The following is a 14,781-nucleotide window of genomic DNA, read 5'->3' as shown; positions in this document are numbered from 1 at the left end:
CCCATTCAAGTGTTTAATTAAATAATTCAATGTGAAGTGGAATTTCCCATCATGTCTGGCTGGGTAGCTCTGGGTGTTTATGGATTCTGAGCCCAGAAATGCAGGAAGGACAGAGACATTAATGACATGGAAAGTGTGAGTTGAAACCACAAAGGGAACATGCAGATGTGTTTAGACATATTCTGAGGACACTTAAATCAAAAACAAGTGAATTAAACCAAATAAGATTCGAAAATGTAGAAGCAGTTGCACCACTTTATGATACCAAGCCACATTGTTGGTAATTATTTTTTTTACAGGCAATAGCCTTATAAACAACATACCAATATTTAAATTGTCTGTAAACATATTGTCATTTTTTCCAACGGTGTCTTCAATTATAGCAATGCTGAAGCAGGTTTAAGAGTGCAAAACCAACGCTGCAGACATACTGATCTGAGCAAATGTGTGAGTGTGTGTGTATGTGTGTGTGTGTGTGTGTGTGTGTTCCCTGCAGCAGAGCATGCCAGCTTAAACACAGGGCCCCTTGTGATGATGACCCCTTCACACTGCATGAACGTCCTGACAAGTGTCTACCGGAGCCCTGCCACTCTTCGACTTGTCACACGTAGACACCATGTGACCGGGCAGCTGGCACTGGCCAAATCAATGACTGCCTTCTACTCTGGGCAGCTACACAGCACCACCTCTGCCTCCTGAGCTGAATCCACACTATGGATTCAGTGCAGGGGTCCTTGCAGCTCTATTGTCTATATGCAATGAAGCTACATGTTGCCAAGTGGGCATCTGTAGCACGACTCTGCTTTCCCTGGCCCAGTGGAGAGAGCGGGGGGAAGTGTATGAGTGTATGTGTGTGTGTGTGTGTGTGTGTGTGTGTGTGTGTGTGTGTGTGTCTGTGTGTGTGTGTGTGTGTGTGTGTGTGTGTGTGTGTGTGTGTGTGTTGAAGCAGGAAACGTGCAGCACAATGTAAAGACGGGGAGGGCCAGGAAGGAAGGAAATCCTGCTTGAAAAATGGTCTCTGAGACAAAAGCTAAGGAACTCTCTCTGGTACAAGAACCTGCCACAAGGACTTGAACGTTTTTTATACTGACAGAAAGACGGTGTAAAGAACTGCAATCAAACTTATCAATAAAGTCATTCTGTAGACTAGATGATGAGATTGGAGGACACACAACACACACAGGCAGACCTGGAATTGGTTGAAATTTTTTGATATTTGTGCCATCTCTGAGTCTCGGTGCCAAGACCAAAGGAATACTTCTTTTAATACCTTGCTTTTATAATATATGACCATGTTTTTCTAAAAAAGAAGTACTTTCACATTTTGGGAATGCTTATTTACGTTCTTGCTTAGAGTTACATGAGAAGATAGATACCACTCTTATATCCGTACAGTAAATATGAAGCTACATCCAACAAACGGTTAGCTTAGCTTAGCATTAAGTCCAAGGGTAATGAAATCCACACCTCTAAAGCTCACAAATACAAACATCATATTTTTGTTTAATAAATACAAAAGTGTGAAAAACAAAAAGTTGCGGTATTACAGGGTACTCCTTGGCTGGGGACAGTGACTCCACTGATATGTCTTGCAGCTTTACCCCGTGTCTAGACAACAAGCATGTCATACGCGTTTTTAACGCGCATGTCACACGCAACAGATACGCTCTCATTTTAATCTGTGCAGTTTCGCATCTCACCCGCATCTTACAGGCGTAACAGCGACCTGAAGCATTCATTTACGCTTCAAGTCTATTTTCCTCCATTTTACGCGCGTTACTACAGTCGTGTATTGGGCTCTGAGCGCTTCCAACACACAGGTGATCTACGCTTAATACTGAACCTGAAAGCTTCCAGCAGCACCCGCTGCCGTTGCTGCTCTGTTGACGTGCTGTTTACGCTACGCTTGCTGTCTAGACACGGGGTTATAGTCTTGACAAGACTCCAGGAAGTCACTGTGTCTGGCCAAGAAATCGCTATCTTTCTGCTATGCTAACTGGTTAATGACTGTAGCTTCCTTTAAGACATGAGAGTGGAACTATTTCTTTAACAAACAAAGCCAGACTTCACTTGATGGTGAAATGGTGAAACAAAATCAGCATTACAGGAATTTAGCCAAAACAAAATAATTCAAAATTGGTCAAAATGTTTTAAATCAGGAACAACCTGATCAAAGAAGTAAATAAGATTGCAACTCTGCTTTCAGTACACATTTTTGGTCAATACCATAAAGGATTGAGGTGTGATACCAAGCCCTACAGACAGGAAGCTTACAAACAACCTTTTAAATCAAATTACTTTCACTGTCACGCCTCTCACTGAGGATCACAATATTCAGTCTAGCAACTAGTAATTCTTCAACTTGGCATAATGTAGGCGTCCATGTGACTGAATATTTCCCAATGGTAATCACATTTGCTACATTGAGGAAATTGCTAAATCTTTTTTTTTTTTTTCACAAAGATAAATGAATAAAATATTGAAAGACATGCAAAACACAGCAGCTCCAAAGTAGCATTACACAATGAGAAGATAAAGGATTATCCCACTCAGTGTTTTAATTGATATGGGACTCAAGGTTGCCACAAAATCTCTGCAGGAAAAAGGCTCTGTTGTTGCCAAGCTAATCCTCGCTATCATTCATCTTCAGGTTGGCTACAGATTTAACTATAGAGTACTAAACAGGTTGTCACACACAGTCATACAGTATATCGCACAATGCATCTATTGATCCTGTAAATACAACATTAAAAGGCACACAATAAACATCTACAGACACGCACAGAGAGAATGTATTAACACTTAAATGCAGACTGTGAAAAATCACAAGTAATTCAGAAGTTACAGTACTGTCCTTGCAAACACAGCATGAAATGCAAACCACTTGTGTAGAGGCAGTGTGAAATTAAAATGCAAGTGAGCCACTTCATCAGTTCAGGGGCCTCGCACTGGGGACAGACACAAGAGAGAAACTGTCTGTATTCTCAGGCAACAGAGACTGACCGAATCCAATTAAGAGTCAAGGAGAAAAACATCTCACCTCTCTCTGTGCTTCCAATTCTCTCTTCTGCGTTGCTCTCTTACAAACACACACATACACAGTACAGAGACAGTTGTGTCTATATATACTTTAAATAAGGCAGAATTAATCTCATCTAAAACAATGGATGGAACATATGCAGCCACCGCTCCCTCTGGGACACACTACAGTGAAAAACGAAAAAGAAAGACAGGAAGCAAGAGAGATTCAAGACGTATGAAAGGAGAGAGGGGATAAGAGACAGGTGTAGAAATGGGAACAGAATGACGCAGCAATCATCAACCTCAAATAAACAAAGTAATTAAGGAGTAAAGAAAAGAGTAATCGGGGCAGAAACAGCAGCCAGTTTAAAAACACAACTCTCTGTGGACTCTTTTATCATCAAATCTAGCCCATAATGGAGACAAACTAATATAAGCAACAGTAAATGGCCACTGGCAAGCTCTCAGCATTAAGTACTCAACCCCTAGACCACCCAATCCCACCACCAGCATCATGTGAGCACAGATGTTGAATATTTTATCTGATCGGCCAACTTAAAAAAGCTATTTAAATAGTTTAGAAGAATCGGTACAAGGAGTTATATCACATGCTGTCAGTCTCATTACAGTAATGTAAACAACTTTTGCTTTGGCCTCTCTGACCTGGCATCTCCTCCTACAAATCCAAACTGTTCTTTCTGGCTCATGATTTAGCTTTTTACTTTAATATTTCACTTAATATAATTTATCAAAAGCAAAATAATATAATAGATTTTTTCCACATTTTATACCTAATCTGAACAAGTAGGTCACTCAGCTCCTTGCTCAATATACAATTAATCCAGACAACAGACAATTCTATTCAAATATAGACACCAGGAATGACTAACATGCAAATCTAAACTGAAAATATTAATAAGATTCTCATAGCATGGACTTATCTCAAAATAATAACAAAAAAATCTTGATTTCATCAAGAAACTTGCATGGCAAAACCATTTTTTTCAACATGAATGCAACATGCCTCCATATATAGCCTGATACTGGCACACGATCTGTTAACACGTTTTTGTTTGTGCTTGCTTTTATCAAATCAGGAGCCGCTGACCATCAGCATCTTATGTTCCTATTTCCATAGGGAGACAGGAGGGAGCTGGGTGTTGGCATGAAGTCTACAGATTAACAGACAGGAAAGGGATAGGAACAAGAGGTCACAACCTTTGGGGTCATCTGCTCCCACTCGTCATGCTCCCCCTAACCTGACCTCCTTCTGGACAGAACTGCAGCTAGTTGTATGTTGTATGTAAAAAGAAAACCTAAGCAGCTCTGGCAAACGTGACAGTCCTAGCCAAGATGTAAACAAACCCAAATCCCGAGAGAAAAAGAGAGAGAACTTCTATACACACACAGACACAGACACACACACAAACACCTGGGTTTCTAAGAGCCAGTAAATGATCCTTCTTAGCGGCTGTTTTCTCCATTAGGCTTGATTTTGCAACTTCCTGCAGCCATTTTCACAGATTTAAAGTGACCATCGACATGTTTGTTGACCAACAACTTCTCTGCATAAAGGAAATATAACAAGGGTAAGCATATGCAGCTCTACAAAAATGTGAAACCTCAAATACAACATACAGTAATTCTGTAATTTCACCCTTGAGGAGCAATGGCTTTTTTGTTGTCTTAAAAGAACAGGAATGAGGATCCGATGGCATTGGAATGTCTCAAATGACATTTATTTAATTTCAGTTTATTCAAGGGATTGAGACTGTTTTAAACATTACACTCAGTGGTTGCTTCATAGTTCAACAGGCTTTTGTTGGGGGAGAGGAAGGCAGCAGCTGAGGGACCACTTAATGCGCTGTAAAGCTCTTTGGAATATATTAAGTTAACTTGTGGCTCAGATCTCCCTCCAGAATCAAGACATGAAAGGTTTCCTTCATTGTCCCTTCTTCCATTCCCTCCTAAGTGCTTATCATGCAAGCAAATGTCTTTCAATGTCCCTCTATCAACTAAGAACAATGACAAAGTCTTAGAAAAGTATTTCATTTGACACTGTGGCAAAAAAAAAAAAAGAACTGCAGAAATGCGAGGAGCTCATTAGAGGGGCTGTTTACATTAAGTCTGGATTTGTTCCTCTCATTGAGACATTTCTAAGAGTGACTGTCATTTTATTGGCTCCTAGCTGTCCAAGATAAACACTAGTGTCCACCGCCGCCCACTATCTCCAGCTATAATTGTTCATTATATAAGATAGGCATGAGATATATCAGACAGCTTCCCTAGAGCCTCTCTCTCACAGTCGAGACTACTGTGGAAGCCATAAATTGAAGTTGGCATGAACCAAAGAGAGTCACGTTTAGACTTTCCAAAACTGACACCTTCAAGATGTAATCTGTATATTTTCTCATGAGAAGCTAGGTGTTGCGACACAATAGGCTCAGACTGTCCTGGGACAAATTTCTCTAATCATCCTGCTTCTCTGTGATGTTTTCCACTACCTTAACGGTACAGTATGTGTGAGGTGTATTGTGTTTGGGTCCCACGGATTGGCGGCAACAGTCTCTGCTCTACAGTTCAACTTGGGCTACTGACCGGAGCCTCATTGTTCCCCAGCATTTCCTAACCTCGGAGGAATTCCTCCTCCAGGAAATATGGTTTACAAGAGAAGGCACCAAGCCCAGCCTCTCCAACCCCCCTTCCTCCCCACCTACCCCTTCACCCTCCTGGCAATATCTACTGCATGATCCGTTCAACCCTTTTCCCTTTCACCCCTCTAGCAATATCCCGTCTGTGCCTCTCCCTGCTGTTACTCGGAGTCCCCTGGATTATCCCACCAGGGAGTCGCGCAGAAAGAGGGCGGGTTGTCCTCCGTTCTGACCTCTAGGCAGACAGAAACTTCTGTGGCAGTAGAGGAAGCAGGGGAGGAAAATGTGTGTGTTTGTGTGTGATCAGATGAAAGTCTCCAATATGACCCTTCTCCCCAGTAGGGCTGCCTTTGATCATCCTTGAGTATCTTCCACAACGCTCCCCAGGACCTCCCAGATGATAAGACAGTAGATAATAGTCACTCTTCATCTTACTCTCTCACTTTCTAGCTTTCTCACCATCAACATCGTCTAGCTTGTTCTGCTGTAAACCAACAATGCACTGTCAGATCTCAATCTGATGCATCTGTCACGGCATTCGCAGCCAGAACAGAGTTGCCTTGTAAGGATCAGTCACTTCTGAAATGAATTCCTGTTGCAGAACAACAGGGGAGATAAAAAGGGAGGGGGGGGGGGGGGTGCATTCTCCAAACCCCTACCAGGACAGAGGACACATTCCCTCATGTACTTGCCTCCTCCATTCCTCTAGTGATGCCACTTCTAAGAAAGGCCATGCACAGTCTGGCCAGATAGAGCTCGATCCCCTCCCTAGTCCCTCTGTCCTCCATTGGAAACATCTGGGCAGTGGGAGGGGGTCGGGCGTACACATTCATACATGTGGTCTGGGAAATAGCGCTCTTAATGACACACAACACGGTGCCCCCTCGACCTCACTTCCCTGCACAGTTCCCATCACGCTCAGGAGCTTAAATTGCTGAGAAAATACAGTGGAAACCATCCAAATCCACATTTTTTACAGTGGAACACGAGATAAAACGATCACATCACATTGGTGTGTTTACTGCAAGGATTTTCACTTTTAGCATTTGCAACAGCAACAGCTGTCTCGGTCAAATAAAGCAGTTTAAATACTTGATTACCAGCTGTTAAACAATGACAAATTTTCACAGCTTTGATGCTTAAACAGAGTTACCCCTCCTTGTCTTTGAGGTTAGGTGTTTTTTTTTATGTAATGTCATTAAGTGACAGTTGCTATGTTACAGCAACCGAGTGTCACACTTTGAGATGTGTTGCCAGCTGAGTACCAGCTCCAGTGATTTTCGTTTTTCAGTCCACCTGTGCTGTCCTTGGCACTACTCCACCCTTCTGGGTTTGATAAGAAGTTGGCAAAGAGAGCAAACTCAACTCACACTCACATTTTCTATGCCGTGTGGGAAGAAGCGTAATAACACGGATGGAATAGTAATGATGTAGAAATTACGAGCCTGTCTGTGTGACAAAGACACAGTCAGTTGACAGATGGGTGCCACTGAAGAAGTTTCACTGATAGATTTCAGTTTATTCTCTCCTTAAATTTAAAGGTGTCTAATGAATGTAGAGGTGTCTTCAACAACCTGGACTGATACACTTTAACTTCAAGGTGTACATCATAGTAAGCACTTCCTAAATGACGTAAGGATATTAAAAACTTGGTTTAACAGCATCTTAATCACCATATCACTACTCCGTAAGAAAAAATGATGTGTTTATGATTAGTTCTCACCAGACAAACCACTATGATCCTTTAATAGCCTAATAAGCAGAATGAGAAGAGGATTAAACATGACACTGGCTTTGCAGGAACTAAAGCTGTGCCTCTTTGTGACTGCTTTTCCAATTTCACACTTGCAATCTGAAAAGTTAATATCCCTATCAGAGGGATGAGCTCCGATAATATTACAGGTAACACTCTCAAAAGTCGATTATCATCCCGCTCACACCAGGGGAAGTAGTTCACACAGGTTATTAACATGTAACACTCAGTGGACGAGTTCTTGCTGTGGAGCCTGATGCACCATGCATACTAAACAGGCTGCTGGCTGTTTTTGTTTGTTTGTGCGCTTTAGGGCTTCATCCCATTGAATAACATGTGCACTTATATGAGATGTCTCTGTTTTAAAATTGTTGTCGAAACTTACCGAGAGAAACTCTAGCGTCCCCACATAATCCCGTTCAGTCTTCAGAAGTTCATTTAGGACGCACACACGTAACCGGAGCTGTTTCTCCATGTCCTTCACGCTTTCAGCTCTGTGCTCACTTCTGCTCTCCTCAGTCATTGTGTGTAAATAAATGCAAATCTTATTTCCTTTTGCGGTTGAGAGTTTCACGTCACATAACGGAGTTCAGTTGCGAAAGTGTAAAGTTTGCAGCATGCTTAGAAGTGAAGGTTCCCTGCAGAAGAAAAAAAAAGAGTCCGAGAAAAGTAAGGAAAAAAGCGAAATGTTGAATGAAAACGCATGAAAAGTAAGCTAAAAAAAATGAAATAAAAAAATCAAAGAAAGTTACTCAACAATGTGAGACAGCTTCACACAGAGCGTGACTGAGGGCTGTACAACAACTGGAAACCAGTTACAAAGTTGAGTCCATGTGACTCCCAGAATCTTCATCCTGATCCTGATCCTGCCTCCCTGCAGCCTTTAATGCAGAGATGGACCAGTGTCAAGTCAGGCACAATTAATGCTGTGACTTCCGCCTGCAGTTTCCAAAATAAACTCGCATCAACAAGTTATGAGAGACCACCAACTCACGGGTTTCACCTAATAGTTCCTATGGTCTCACAAATGACCTTTAAATCAGTCGAAACTGACACTTAAAACTCTTGCAGGAATTTTTCTCAACACTGGGTGAATTTATGCTCCTGAATATGCAAAAATAATGCTAATTTATGACACTTCAATGTTTTCATTTCAAAGGAATAATCACTTTGCTTCTGGGACAAGAAAACTTTATATCCTACAAATAGACTTAATACATAATATAGCATGAATAATAATATTGGTATAATATTACTTGGTATAAAATTAGGCAACAATTTGTTTACTAACTATGAAGTACAAACAATATATTGTAAATTGGAGATAAACAAAAGAGAGTAATATATTTCCACACAATTTCACTCCTCTGAAAATGACGAAGGGAAATAATGAAGGGAAATAAAAGCATTTCTCTTTTGTTCAAGACCCACTGAGACCCTGTCAAGGCTTTCTGCTCGGACCAAGGTGAAGCCTTCTCACTGCAAAAGTTACCCATGCTGGAGAATTATGTTGCATTACATTAATTATGTCTCCCTTTATCTTTCCTTGTAATAAAGCACAGGAGTTGCTTCCTGAAGTAATGAATTCCAGTCATAAAACCTTGGCTTACATCATTAAGTTGCAAATGAGCTTATCACTAATGTGTGTGAGTTAATAAGGAATTTACTTGCATACGTTACAGCACCATCAGTTCTTTAGACTGTTGTTATTTTTGGTGGCACAAGAAGAAAGACAGAGCTGTTAAAGAGCAGGTTTATGGGTGAAAATACAAAAAAACAGCATAAATATTTGGTTACACAGGTTACATCTGTGCCTGCCATCATTTTCAAGAGAAAAAGAGCTAACTAATGATAATATTGTGAGCCTGATTTATAGTATATGTGAGTAAATGTGACTGTTTTCATAATATGTCTCTGTTTATATGTAAATTCATATGCATGAATGTATTTGAATAATAAATGTATATTATTTTCTATTCGACTTAGTTCTGTGATTACTTCTTACTTATCATTAGATTTATCAACATTTTTAATGTATGTTGTTTTCCTGCTTTTGGGACAGCGGCTGGTACCCATTCATGCAAATAAAGCTTAATAGATTCAAGACTGAAGATCATTTTTCATCCTTCTTGAGTGCACTTGTGCAAAGAAGAACAGAACAGCATTTACTCTGATACTAAAGTGCAGGCAGCATAATAAAATCTATAAAAGTGTAAAAGAAAAACACAATTAAAAACACAGATGGATCCGAATTGCTTGAGGCATAAAGTTCTTCTCCTCTCATTATGTCCACCACTTTCAACAGAATGTCCCTTTGCTTTAGTTTCCTCACTGATTGAGCTTGAATGCAGATTCAAAAACTCCTTCACTATGAAATAAAGTGAGACACAGATAGCAGGATAAATGTGTGAGTTATGATGCAGTCTGTGTGAAACTCCTAAGGAGAGGGTCAGCATCCTGGGAGCATCAATGACCATGTGACCTGCCTCTCTTCATAATTTGATAAGAGAGGGTTGCATTTGAAACACATTCAACCTTGTTTTCCTCTACACTGTGGCAATGACACATATCTGTGCAAAATGAGCGTAACCGGCACAGTTTCCAGGAGGTGTGACACAAGAAAATTTCTTGCAGAAGTACTCTTGTTACAAATGTGTCCTTTCTGTAGTGCCTGTGTTTTTTTTTTTTTTCTAGGTTTGATTCAAGATGTTTCTCTAAATTAAGCAAGCAGATGCTCTTGCGCCACAGCTCATCTTAACAAGCTGGAAATATACGAATCCTGTTTTGTTTCAGTCCTACTTCCACCTCTCATTCTGCAGTAAATTCTTGCTTAGAGTTTGGGCACAGTTTCTCATGTGAAAACTGTAGAAAAACTAAAAGAATATGCAAACAGTGGCAAACAATCAGATTGTGTTAAATTAGGACAGAATTTCCCATCACTGGGAGGTGACAATTTTGTGCAACAGCCCCTGCATGCCGCCTTCTAACAAGGACATCTGAGAGGAATGTTAAGTATATTGAATTTGACACAGTCAGAGTCATTTTGCGCCTGGGTAAAAAATAAAGCACAATCAACACTTAAACCAGCTTTAATTTCACCAGCTTAAAAGTCTTTTGAGGGAGCCATTTGCAGCCCACAATTACAATTAAAGGATAACCATCTCAACACGCTGGGATTGAATTAACTCCATTCTGCAGCACTTTGTTCCATTACATTTTTATGTATCTCTCTCTGTGTATTCTGAAGCGTGGTCTGTGGAGTATATACGCCAAAAGAGAAAATGAATTTAACCGATAACTGCTCCAACTCATCAGCACCAGAGGGAGTCTTTATTTTATGGAGCTGTTTTATGTCTCAATTACAGGTTAGTGTCAGTTTTGTGAGGTGAGACGAGGACATGCATGGTTCTTAAACTTGAATAAATCTTGACATGTACTATACTCTGGTGGTCATATTTGGCACTGCATGCATTTGGAGGCGTTTTCTGATGATGAGGGGATGTGATGTACTGTTTCTTTGCTGCCACCAGAGAGCACTGTTGTTTTTGACTAAAATACTAATCCTACTATGACTCAAAAAAGGTTTTCCATCAGACTGAACAGGCCTGGATCCCAGACTGACAGAAGATGTACTAAATGTGGGTCCAAGTCTGAAAAAAAAAAGCAGAGAAGCCTTGACAACATTTGCGGTAGACCAACTTAATTATGGTTTTATATTAACCATTCCAATGCAGGTAAATTTCCAGAGCTGCTGATTTTATTGCCCATGACTTTAGTCTGTGGAATTAGCTTCTATTATTTGTGGTTTCGTGCTGCCGGTGCCTTGCTGAGTGCTGCCAGGAAATGTTCTGATCCTCACATTGGAAAACGAGTGTCAGGCTGATATGACCTGTTTTTTTTTCCTGATTATTTGCACTTAATTTCAAACATGAGAGGCGATAACAGTGTTAATTTACACTGATATCGACATGTAAGGCTGTATTTCCACCCATTTGCCTCTCAGGGTTTCAGCGTATGGCAGCCAAAACCAACATTCCTCCACATATCTGCAGTAGTAGTCTGTCAAAAGTTATTGCTTTTTGTTCAGATTTTTCTCTCCATTCAGATGCAGGAAAGTCTAATACGGTACATTACCCATGTCTTGATATGAAATAAAAACCTTTTTGTGGCAGATTTTAAATGCCTGTACAACCGCTACATGTAACACTTAGGAAAGGAAACCAAGATATTTGCCACAGAAAGACAGAAATAAAGCCTTGAGTGAACAAAAGTGTATCACAAAATACCAAACCAATACCAATACCAAACTTCTTCTTCAGAACAGGGTGGAAGATAATCTCTTTATCTCATTATATGTCTCTAGAAAATCAGTTGAACTCATCATAATTGAATTGAAGTAAACCCATAAATTCAAATTATATTATTGATCCAGACTCCATATTACACCTTCAGTATTAAACAGGCCTCTCCAGTGTGCAGTCAGTGTAAGTTACACACTATCTTAAGTGTTGTACTGTAATTCAATCTTTATCTTTGTTTGACCTGTTCATAACACACAGACATATGCAACTGGTGACCATGGGTCAGAGGTAAACATAGCTTCATTTAAAGGAATCACAATCCAAAAAGGTAGGAAACCATTTGCATATAATATAAGCCAGGTAATTCTTAACATTCATAACAGGCTGTACTTTTGCATGCTGAGTAATTTTACCAGAGCTTATTAATGACTCTCCTGTTCTCTAACCACTATGCTCTGCTATGAAGTTCCCTGTTATGCATTTTGCCTCTAAATGATTTCTGTTACTGTAAACCAGTCTTTGTGCTTTGTAATCAAACAGATGGAAGCCTGTGGGATGCAGATGTCTGAGAAAAGCATGTTTCATTTAAGTATTTGTCTCACAATGATGGATGATTGCGGAATCGCAGAGTGGTTGATGTGCAAGCTGGAGATCATGAATTAGAAGTAAGTCCTTTTCACTGAGATAATCTTCCCCTAAATTCTCCATTCATGGTGAGAGTGACACATTTTTTCTGGCTGCCAAATGGCCCATTTTGTGCTGCCTCCCAGACTGTGCACCATCTTTGACCCCCGCCAACCTCTTTCTTTCACTTCTTGCCTCACGGTTGAAAGGTCATAGATGTGCACTCACAGTCCTGCTCGGGGTCAGTTGGGATCTCTCAGATCCTGCAGAGGCCCTGGAACATCACAAAGAGCTGCAGTTAGCCCCACAGTTTGACCAGAACACCCCCCCCCTCCCCGTCCCCCCTCATCACCACCACAACCAGTGCAAGCCCTGCTGTCAGACTGCACACTTATCAAAGAGCTCATTCACACCCCTCCGCACAGTTTGAGACGGAGAGGAAAATGGTGCTTTACTGGACCTCTGTGCCCATTCTTAGATTGTACAGCATTAGCCCTGGCTCTAAGAGAGATGCTTGGTTCTTCACCTTCCCGCAGACCACGTCCCAAAGCAGTGCCACACGCCCAGGTCTGCCTTCCTGTGTGTTAAAAACAACACCATGACCACCACACTGACTCCCAGAGCCCTCAACCTACGTCTCTGTGTCCAACATGTCACGCTTAAATGGCCAGCCAGTGTAGCAGCCTTTTACATGCAAGCGTTTTCACTCTCCCCACAAATCCCTGAACATGATATAGATGGAACGCAAAGCAAGCATTTTATGAATATGCTTCTGTGTGCAGCTGTCGCTGTGCTCAAAAACACTTCAGTTTCTAGGTGTATGTGTTTTTTTTGAAAAATAGCTCTGTCAGTAAACTCCCTCTTTTACCCTCGGTACTTTAAATTTAAGTTTTGACAAACTTCTCCAATGAGGAGGGGGACTTTTATGACATTTAAACCAAAGATGTATTCACTCTCTTAATCAACTTTTATGTGCTGATGAAGTGCTGCTTACAGTTGTGGGGTAAAAAGGAAACTTTTGTTGAAATTGGTTTTACTTCCTCATTGTCTGGTGTTGCAAAATAATTGCAAAATCAATTTTCCTTTTTTCTTTTCTTCTGGATGAATTAAAAGCCATTATGTAGAGAGAAATTGAATTGGTAACCACAAACTGGGCTCGCACATTTGATGAAGGTGATAACATACAGAAATAACTTTAGTATAAAGCATACCAAAGGACATATCTAATGTTTTATATGCTATATGGGCTATGTATGCACAAATATATATTCCTTTTGTTTGCCAAAAACTCCAGTAACAGAAATCCAAAAAGACTTATATGGGATTTGGGAGGAGTAATGCTGCATAAAAAGTACTGTCCAAGCCTGATTACAGATATAGAGCATATAAAAATACATTTTATGTAATCATGTTTTAGATGATGCCAAATATGTAATGAGGCATTTTCTGTAGTGGACTTCTGAAACATGTCATCAGCCCAAAATAACGTTTATAAGCAATTTTTACAAAGTAATGAAGTATCGTGGTGATAAAACAATGCTAAGTATGTTTTTTGAGCTGTTGAGGAGGACTCTAGGACATTATGGTTAAGTAAGATAAGAAAAAAATACACATGTATGTTCAGAGTAGGTATATATGTGAACACAATCTGGTGTCTCCAACTCCAAACTCCACACATTGCAGAGTTTCTGTGACTGGTGTGAAGTGAATACCATAGAGGGTACCAGCTTGTACTGTAAATCTTCATACTTAATACTTTACATAATAAATAGTGAAAGATGACTGACAGTAGATTAAGTATCTACAATACTATGATGTATGAAAATACATCAAACGCATAAAGAGGATTTTATCTCACAGTCATAAAAGCGTCTAGTCTCAAATGTGGACCATCAGTTAATCTTTTAAATCTTTTTGTAGTTAAAACTCAGTGCAACAGAAGATGAGCTCACTACCACTTTAATCCCATCCTCGGGTCATTAAGCTGTTTATTACTATGCTGAATCTGAGCACCTGTGTTCTGCAGATATCATTACCTGACATGTATAATTAAGAGACCCTTATTTGGCTACTCTGCATGTCTTGTGTTTTGAAGCGGATGAGGTCAAAAAAGCATTCCTGTCCTGTCTACTGTAATGTCTACATCTGTTTGGCGGGGAGGGAGCAGGGTGTTTTTGGGTTCTGTTGTACAGTAATTGGGTGTAAAACAGGTGGCATGCTGTTGACACTGGAGAAAAGCATGCGAAAAATGTGCTGCTGCCATGCAATCACAAAAGGAAAAGGCTGGCAGTTGACTTAGACATTTAATCACTGTGTTGGGTGATAAGTAATGGATCAAACAGAAGCACGAAAAGCCTAGAAAAACAGAGAGAGCCACCTAAAGCTCTACAGAGGGATTCCTAGTGGAGCCAGGCCAAGGCACTGACAGAGC

At 40.4% G+C, this 14,781-nt stretch overlaps 1 protein-coding gene across 1 annotated transcript in view; it reads right to left on the bottom strand.

Moving 5' to 3' along the window:
- The window catches only part of prex2 (phosphatidylinositol-3,4,5-trisphosphate-dependent Rac exchange factor 2), a 94,842-nt gene extending 86,543 nt beyond the window's left edge, over window positions 1-8,299 (bottom strand). Inside the window, exons 1-2 of the mRNA XM_067578909.1 lie at window positions 8,183-8,299; window positions 7,811-8,063 (exon numbers count right to left, since the gene is read on the bottom strand). Of these exons, the coding sequence (XP_067435010.1) occupies window positions 7,811-7,948 (138 nt within the window). The 5' untranslated portion in view covers window positions 7,949-8,063; window positions 8,183-8,299. The remainder of the gene's footprint in view (window positions 1-7,810; window positions 8,064-8,182) is intronic.
- Between the last annotated feature and the right edge of the window lie 6,482 nt (window positions 8,300-14,781).

This window comes from Thunnus thynnus, chromosome 21 (genome assembly GCF_963924715.1).
Source record: "Thunnus thynnus chromosome 21, fThuThy2.1, whole genome shotgun sequence".
NCBI classification, from domain to species: domain Eukaryota; kingdom Metazoa; phylum Chordata; class Actinopteri; order Scombriformes; family Scombridae; genus Thunnus; species Thunnus thynnus.
Note: the sequence above shows the minus strand (reverse complement) of the source record. Positions and strands in the feature narration are given on the sequence as shown.